Source organism: Choloepus didactylus, chromosome 27 (assembly GCF_015220235.1).
Source record: "Choloepus didactylus isolate mChoDid1 chromosome 27, mChoDid1.pri, whole genome shotgun sequence".
NCBI classification, from domain to species: domain Eukaryota; kingdom Metazoa; phylum Chordata; class Mammalia; order Pilosa; family Megalonychidae; genus Choloepus; species Choloepus didactylus.
This window is the reverse complement of record NC_051333.1, coordinates 2,945,970-2,954,764: the sequence shown is the minus strand read 5'-3', so window position 1 is coordinate 2,954,764 and position 8,795 is coordinate 2,945,970. Positions and strand designations below refer to the sequence as shown.

Genomic DNA, 8,795 nt, shown 5'->3' with positions numbered 1-8,795 from the left:
CTGAGCTTCCTGCTTGGTTGGGGACCCCAGGTGCCCCAGGTATCTGCACTTTCCTGCCCTGGACCCCAGCTCAAAGCCTGCTGGACAAAACGCGACACCCCCTCCCTTCCCTCGCAGCCACCCCCTCCACCTCCACAGACAGCCTCACTCACTCTCTTCGGTTTCACGAACTCACATTTATTCACAGATAGACAAAGGGACAGGGACGGACCTTTGCTCACTGGGGACCCCCAGGGTCTGGCAGTTCCAAAGAGGTGATGGTATCCAGTGTGTAAGTGCCCAATGCTGGGGGACGGGCTGGCAGGGGGCCTCCCACTGGCCTCCGTCCCTCTGGGCAATTGTCCTCCGGCTCCTTTTCCAAGTCGTCCTGCCTTAAGACACGTGTTGGGGTGAGAGTTTCCTAACCAGCATCGGGGGGGCCTGGGGATGGGCGATGGGGAGGGAGAGGAGGTCCAGGGCCCTCCTCCCTCCTCCTTAGTGTCAAGGGCTGGAAGGGGAAGGGCAGGTAGACGGAGGTGGTGCCTCTCCTTCAACTTCCCTCCTCCAAATTGCCAACCGGTGGGCTCGAATGGAGGGGCCGTCGGCCGGGTGCGGGTCAGGAGGCCAGGCCCCCCAGGCCGCGCAGGTGAGCCTTGCTGTCCACCTCTTCGTCCTCCATCTCGAAGGCCGAGTGGTCTTGGCTGTCGAAGCAGGAGGCGCTGAGAAAGACGGGGGGCGCCGGCGGGGAGCGGGGCGGGGTGCCGGGGGAGGGGGGCTCTTCCTTGATGTGCAGCGGCAGCTCCTCCTCCCCCTCCTCCTCCTGGAGGGGCTCGGCTGGCGGCGGCGGGGGCGGCGGGGGCGACGGCTGGGCCTGGGCCTGCAGCGCCGCGGCCCTCTCCAGCTCTGCGCGGTGGCAGCGCTGGTGCCGCAGGAGGCTGTAAGCGCGCGAGAAGCGCCGCGGGCAGCGGGGGCACGGGTGCGGGGCCGGGCCCCCGGCGTGGACCTGCGCGTGGCGGGCCAGGTCTGCCAGGCGCTTGAACTCGCGCTGGCAGCGCACGCACTGGAAGGGGCGCGCGCCCGAGTGGGTCACCCCGTGCTGGCGCAGGTGCGCGCGGCGCCGGAAGCCCTTGCCGCACTCGGGGCACCAGAAGCGGGGCTCGCCGGCGGGGGGCCGGGCCGGGGCGGCGTCCCCGCCGTTCTGCCCGCCTTCCCCGCCTTCCACCGCGCCGTCGCCCCCGTCGGGCCCCTTCCCTGAGTTCCGTCCGCCCGCGGCCTTGTCGTCCTTCTTGGCCGCCCCGGGCAGCGGGGCCAGGAGGCTGAGCGCGCCGTGGACGCGGCGGTGCTGGCGGAGGTAGGAGGCCAGGCGGAAGGCCAGGCCGCAGTCCGGGCAGACAAACGGGCGGTCGGTGGAGTGCACCAGCCGGTGGCGGGACAGCGACCAGGGCCTGGCAAAGGCCTTGAGGCAGATGGAGCACTGGTGGCGTTTGGGGCGCGGCGGGGGCCCCCCTTCGCCCTCCTGTTCGCCCTCGGGCCGCAGACACGGGTGGGCCTTGAGCTCGCCCTTGGTGGCGAAGGCCTCGCGGCAGCGGAGGCACAGCAGCGTCCAGTCGGCCTGGAGCAGCACCTGCTTCTCCTCCTGCCGCCCCGCCGCCAGCGCCAGCTCGGCCCGCAGCTCCGCCGCCCCCGCCTCGGCCTCCTCCTCCTCCGACTGCCGGGGCTCGGGGGGCGTGGGGGCGGCCACCGAGGCGGGCTCCCCCGCCGGCCACGTCTCAGGCCACGCGGCCTCCTCGGCGGCCCCCGCCGTCGTCGTGGGTTGCTCCGCGCCCTCGTCCGACGGGCCCCAGCTGGACTCGGCCGCCTCCTTGGCCGCCCTCTCGATGGCCAGCTCGACCTCTCCGCCCGCGTGCTCCTGGGCCAGGTGGCGCCGGAGCTGGGCAGGCTCGGGGAAGGTGCGGGGGCAGGCGGCGCAGCGCAGCGGGGGCTGGGGCCCGTGGCCGCGCAGGTGGCGGGAGAGGTGGGCGGGCCGGCGGAAGGCCTTGGGGCACAGGGGGCAGGCGTGGGGGCGGAGGCCCGAGTGGCTCAGCCGGTGCCGGGAGAGGTAGTAGGGGAAGCGGAAGAGGCGGCCGCAGGTGGGGCAGGGTAGGGGCGCGCGAGGGGCTCCAGCGCCTCCCCGGCCTCGGCCTCGGCCACGACCCCGGCCCCGGCCGCGACCCCGGCCCCGGCCACGGTGAGGGCTGCCCTGGGCCGGTGGAGGGGGCTGCGGGTCCATGCCTGTGAGAGGAAGGGGAGAGATGGAGAGACGGCAGGGGTTAGGGAGAGGGGAGACGCACGGGGGGAGGCGGAGAGAGGGAGAGGAAGAGATCCCGCCAGGGAAGGGACGTGGAGAGGCAGGAAAGGACAGGGGCGCGGGGTCGGGACAGAGGGACAGAGGCCATGACGGTAAGAGACAGAGACTAGAGGGCGCAGAGAGCCAGAGGGAGACGCAGAGACGAGGAAACAAAGAGATTCAGAGACCCAGAGGCAGAGAGCAGGCACACAGCTGTGGGAGTGGAGGGGCGAGAGCCAGAACAGGACAGAAATACAGACAGCAGAGGAGACGCAGAGAGAGACTAGGTCAGCAAACAGCTTTTACCCCAGGGCCACCGCCCCCTGCCCGGTGAAGGTTCTGGGAGGGGCTGGGAACTGGCCTGTGGGGGCCCTCAAAGTTGGGAGGCCCTGGGAACAGACTGCGGGTGCCCAGAAGCCAGGGGTTGGGGAAGGCCAGAGTGGAGGAGGGCCCGACTCCCAGGTCCCAGGGAGGAGGAGCTGAGGGCCTGGACCCCTGGGTCTGAGGGAGGAGGGGCTGGGGGCCTGGACTCCTGGGTCTGAGGGAGGAAGGGGCTGGGGGCCCCGACCCCTGGGTCTGAGAGAGGAGGCCTGGGGGCCTGGACTCCTGAGCTGAGGGAGGAGGGGCTGGGGGCTCAGGCTCCCGGATCAGAGCTGCGAGGGGACTGGGGTTGGAACTCCTGGGCCTGGGAGATGATGGGGTCGGGGATCTGGGCTCTAGTATCTGGGGCTGTGGATTCCTGGGTCCCGGTGAAGGAAGAGGCTGGCGGGGGAGGGGCAGCTGGGCCCCTCGGACAAGGGGCGGAGGCGGCTGGGGGGCCGCTGGAGATCTCCAGGGAGGAGGCGGCCGAGGGCCGGATCCCTGGATCCCGGAGGAAGGCTGCTGGGGGCCGCGAGTGCCGGGTCCCCGAGGGGGGCCGCCCTCGCCCGCGCCGGGCCTGCCGTCCCCGCAGGATCCGCAGAATTGGGGCGGCGGCTGGAGGCCTCGGCGATTTCCCCGCGCGGGCGCAGCCCCGACCCCGGCGCCCCGCGCTTACCTCCGCCTCCTGGCTCCTTTCTTCCCCGCGGCCGGCCGAGCGCGGACGGTGGTGGCGGGGAGGGAGGGGGCCGGAGCGTGTGGGGGTGGAGGAGGCTGGGCTCGGTGTCACCGCCTAAGCCTTCCCCCCGGAAACCCGGCCTCTCGCCCAGGGCTGAAAGAGGAAAGACTGGCTGGGAAGGCGGAAGCGGGAGGACGAGGGGACCTGGGGGGGCGGGTGGACGGGGCGGCTTGGACTCCTGGGTTCTGCGAGGGAGGGCGCTGGCGGCCTGCTCTGTGGCCTCCCGGAGGGAAGAGGGGGCTGGGGGCCTGAGAGGCTGGGTCCAGCTACCCGCCCCCCTCCCCAATAGACACACATATTCATTCATTCCTTCAACAAATACACATTTATCAGGCCCTGTCTGTGCCAGGCACTGTGTCGGGCGAGGGGGTAGCGGGGGAGGGAGATGAATGAGGCAGTGACGGGCGTTCCAGGGCGAGTGCCGGGTCCCTGGATTAGCACCTGGCTGCAGCCTTCACTTGTCAGCCTGAGCAAGCGACTCTCCCCTCTCCAAGCCTCAGTTTCCCCGTCTGTGATAAGCCCTGCGTTCCTTCGTTGGACCCGAAGCGACCGTTGTCTACCGAGCACCTACTCTAGGCCTACTGTGGGCTAGCTCTGTCCTTGGTGCTGGAGCCTCAGAGGCGAAAACGCTGTGGAACCCTGTCCGCAGGGACCTCGGGGTCCGATGGGGGTCCACGCGGCCTGATGGGGGAGACCAACAGACACAGACCCAGCCACCTCCTAGGGGCTGAGCTCTAAAGGAGGAAACACAGGATGCTGTGCGGTTACAGAGGACAGAGAAGGCGCAGAGGGATGGGGTGATCCTCGGACACTTTCAGCTGAAACCTGTGGGATGCGAGCCAGGGGTTACGAGTGGGAAGGAGGAGCAGATGGTAACTGGAGGGAAACGTATGGACGCGCTACATCTCGGAAACCTAATGTCGAGACTTGTGCAACTCAAACAGTGAACCCTAATATAAACCATGGGCTATAGTTAATAGTGTAATTATAGTAATATTGGTTCCTCAGTTGTAGCAAAGGGACCAAGGTAATGCAAAGTGTTAATAATAATGCAAAGTTTTCACAAAGGGAATCTGTGTGTGTGTGAGGGGAAGGCATGTGGGAACTCTGTGCTTTCTTTTCTAGATACCTAGATATCTATAACTTCTCTAATAATAATAAAAAGCCAATAACCTAATGTTGAGCGGAAAAGGTGAGTTTCAGGAGTGTAACTGCAGCCTGACACCATTCGTGTAAGGTTACAAACATGCTCTTGCAGTTCCCTCTGCCTGGAATGCAGAGGGATTAGATTTCCACGCGGCTCTGCCCTTTCACATGTGGCTGGGTGAGTAAAATTTGGAACAGCCTAGGTGAACCAGCGAGTCCAGGAACTGGTCCTTGGGCTGGGTCTACTCAGAAACGTGCAAAGCGATGTCTTGCTCCAGGTTGATTGTTGTAGCGTTGCAGCAAGGGATTGAAAACAACCTACATGCTCATTGGTAGGGATGGGGGGTAAATCCTGATGGACTGGCCCATGGAATACTATGTATCCATGAGAAACAATGGAGAAGCTCATGATGTTTAACTGTGGGAAGGCTCCAAGTGATAATGTGAAATTGATAATGAGAAGAAAAAATAAAGGAAGATGAAGAACAGAGAGTACCCAGTGTTCTAACCATCTGTACTTGTTTATCAGTGGGTTGTGTCTGGAAGGAGAGACAAGAAGCTGGCAACATTGCCTACCTCCTAGGGCCTAAACTTAGTACACTCTGTTCTTTTGAATTTGAAACCAGGTGAATGTTATATATATACACACACACACAAACAAAAGAGGAAGGAGGAGGGGGAGGAGGAGGAGGAAAGAAAGAAAATGGGGATAATAAAAATAAAAAATAGCTTCCTCTTGTAAGTGCCTTACAAATATGAACTCACTTGTCCTTAACTTATGAAGTGGGTAACTTATTTGAAAACTAAACAGTTTCAAAGCTGGTGAGCCTCACTAAGTCTATGCACTTCACAATGAGATAGGAGAATCTCTACTGGGTCAGAAGCATGATTTTTAAAAGCCACCTGGCCAATAATACCATATTTTTAAGGCATAAATTTTAGCAGTTGCTTTTGAGACTGGGGAAGCCATCAGATCCGCCGCTCCACGGATTTTGCATTGTCAGGTGTAGCTCTAGTATTTTCAAGCTGGTGGCCGGTATATGGGTGTGCATTGTTTTATTATGTGTATGTTAAAGACTTGAAAATTTTTCTCTGAAGGAGGAGGACGAGGAGAAATGAATCCAGAAAGGGGGTGGTTGGAAGGAAAATCTCAAGCACAGAGAACTAGCAGCGCGTGGGTGGGGGTCGCGACGGGGGGCCTTGGATTGCGGGGTGGCGGGGGCGCTGGGGGCAGGGCCAGACGGGCGCGAGCGCGCGTGCGGGGCCTCGTCTTGGAGCCTGGACTCCGTCCGAGGGCACTGAGAAGCCATTGAGAAGGTTTTAAGAAGGCGAGTCACATGATCCGCTTAGCATTTGAGAGCCATTCCTATGGGACCCGCGCGGGCCGGATGCGGGGCAGACGCAGGCTGCGAGCCGAGAGGAGGCGCGGGACCAGGTGCGAGCGGGGGGCTGGGCCGGGGGCGGGACTGGCGCCGATTGGCTCAGAGCTGGGCTCCTGGCTGCCAGTCTCACGGCGACAGCCTCCTCATTGGCTTCTCCTAGCCCCTTCCAGTCTCCGGGAATCAGGTGACGTCACTGCCCGGGTGAACACCCTCGGTGGCTCCTCGTGTCACTCGGAGTCAAGACCAGACCCCTCCCCACGCCCTGGGACCTCCCTTACCTCTGTCCCTTTGCATCTTCTGGCGCTTTCTGGACTCAGGGCCTTCGCACTTGCGGTTCCCTCTGCCTGGAACGCAGAGGGATTCGACTTCCACGAGGCTTCCGCCCTCACGTCTTTGGGGTCCCCTCGGAGGCAGCTGCCCTGCCCACCCCGGTCACCCTCTAGTCCTTACTCCCGCCTGGCTTTTCACCCTCGACTTTCCACAGCCAAACATTAGGTCACTTGTTAATTCACCCACTGACGACCCATCTCCCTCCCGCGAGAATATAAGCTCCATGAGGGCAGGGACCCGTTTCAGCACAGGGCTTGGCACAGACCGGGGGGCTCAACAGATATTTGCGGAGGAATAAATGGAGATGAGGGGCAACGAGTGGGGAAGCGGGCTCGGGATTTGGGTACTGGGGGTGTGAGGGGGCACCCCTGAGGAAGGGCAGACTCAGGCGAGCGGGGTTTGGGGGACGGGACTCCCCGGCGTTAGCTCCACGGGCAGAGGCCTGGCAGTCGTCAGCGTCTGGCCAATAATTAAGGTTCGGGAGTGGTTGATCGTCCCCACAGTGAAATCCCCAACACCTGAGCCCCAGTGGGCGCTTCTATAAAATGGGGCCACAGTGGAAGGAGGGAGGTATGGGGCCCCGCCCAGCGCCCGGCCTTTGGGAGACACCGGGAAAATGGGTTGAGTTCCTTTCGCTACGGCCTCAGAAAAGGCGCCCGGGCCTGCGGGGAGGTGCTTGGGGCAGTACTCGGAGGCCGGAGGCCGTCTCCGCGACAACCCTGGCGCTCCTCCAGGCGCCGCTCCCGGGCGCTGAACCTGTCTCTAACTAGGTCTCCAAGTGGGCGGGCCTCGTCCCTGGGGGCGGTGCCTGTATCCAAGGGGCGGGCCCTGTTTCCCAGAGGCGGGTGATTTTTCCACCCCTGAGTGGTGGTGGCCGAGAGGAACTGCTATCGCGAAGGGTGAGCTTCCTAAAGGAGGGAGCCTTTCCAAATGGGCAACAGTGGATCTCCAGAAAAGGGTCTCCTTTCCACGCCAAACCCTTCCTTGTTTTTCTCCCCTAAAATATATTTGGCTCCCTCTTTTAAACGTTTTTCCTTGTGAAACACAAGACACATAGATAAAGGGGCGTAAAACAAATGCACGAACTAACAGATAATTATAAAATGACCACCAAGTTAAGAAATGGAACTTTGCCAGCTATCTGCAGAAGTCCACAGAAGCTTCTGGCAAGTCCCATCCCAAACATTAGCCATCCCACCTCCTAGTGAGATACACTATTTTGAGTTTTGTGGGAAATTCTTACCTGCTTTTCTACATGTTGACTACCCGTAATATGTCCTAAGCAATATTACAATTTAGTTTTGATTGCTTTGGAATTTTATATAAATGGTACCACGTTCTATGTGTCTGGCTTCTTTTAACATTCAGTCGTGTAATGGTGTGTACTTGAAGCTCTTTTGTTCTCGCTGCTGTGTGGGTACCCCATAGCACAAATATGCCACCATTTTTTTATCCACTGTGCTGTTTGTGGGCATTCCGTCTGCTCTGAGTTGGGGGCTGTAAATATTGCTGCTATGAACGTTCTTGTACGTGTCTCCTCGTGCAAGTGAACATGAGTTTTTTTAGGGTTTCTACCTTGAGGGTTTGTAGGGTCACTCCATTACAGGATATGCACATCTTCACCCTAATTACAGAATGCTTATCTATTACGCATGGTAGATGTAAGAAGTTCAAGATGGGACTCTTCATCTCCCTGAACCCCTACCCAAACTTGTCCCCAGTTTTCTCATCTTGGTACAAAGGGCCAACATCTAACCGGTTGCTCCCAATTCCTCCCTTTCCATTACCATCACCCTGCAACACCCACACATGCATACACACGCATGCACACAGATGCACACATCCAGCCCTCTGCATTCTACCTCTGGATGTCACCTCAAATCCATCCATTTATCTCCATCTCTACTCGGTCTGGTGCAGACCTCATCTCTCTCTGCTAGGTGATGCAGTAGCCTACAGCTTCCACTCTTGCCCCCTCCAATTCCTTCTTCACCCCGCAGCCGGAGGGATGCAAATGGGCTCACATCCCTCCCCGCTTAAAACCTGGCTTCCCACGGTCGGGAGAGCAAAGTCAGAGACCCTCCTGGGCCTGCCAGCCTCCGCGTGATCCTGACCTGACCCTCCCTCACCTGTTGACCATCCTCCTGGTGGGCCCCTTCTCACCCTTCAGGTCTCAGATCAAACTCCACCTCTGCAGAGAAGCTGGCTGGGGCCACCCCATCTGACTGGCCTAGCCCAGACGCCCCCTTCTTCAACCCCTTGCTTTATCTCCTTTGGGGTGCTCCTAACTGACTGAAATCACCTTCAGGTGTCTCATTTCTGTCTTTTCCCACCACCCCACCCTCACACACAAGAATCTAAGCTCCAGGAGGGCTGGCATTAGCTATCTAGATCACCATTGGATCACCAGAGGGAGGTCCAGGGCCTGGCACCGGAGAAGCAGTCGGTTCTCTACTTCAACCCTGCGTGCAGGTGTCAACATGAAGGGCAGCCTGCTCTCCCGCACCAGTGGATTACTGGTGGAGGGTAGAATTTG

The 8,795-nt window shown here is 60.8% G+C and overlaps 1 protein-coding gene across 1 annotated transcript; it reads right to left on the bottom strand.

Moving 5' to 3' along the window:
• Positions 1–444: 444 nt before the first annotated feature.
• ZNF579 (zinc finger protein 579) lies at positions 445–3,442 on the bottom strand. Its single transcript, XM_037819595.1, has 2 exons — positions 3,342–3,442; positions 445–2,250 (listed from the first exon to the last, which is right to left on the bottom strand). Exon 2 carries the CDS (start codon positions 2,246–2,248, stop codon positions 596–598), a length of 1,653 nt encoding a protein of 550 aa, XP_037675523.1. The 5' UTR covers positions 2,249–2,250; positions 3,342–3,442; the 3' UTR covers positions 445–595.
• Positions 3,443–8,795: the final 5,353 nt, after the last annotated feature.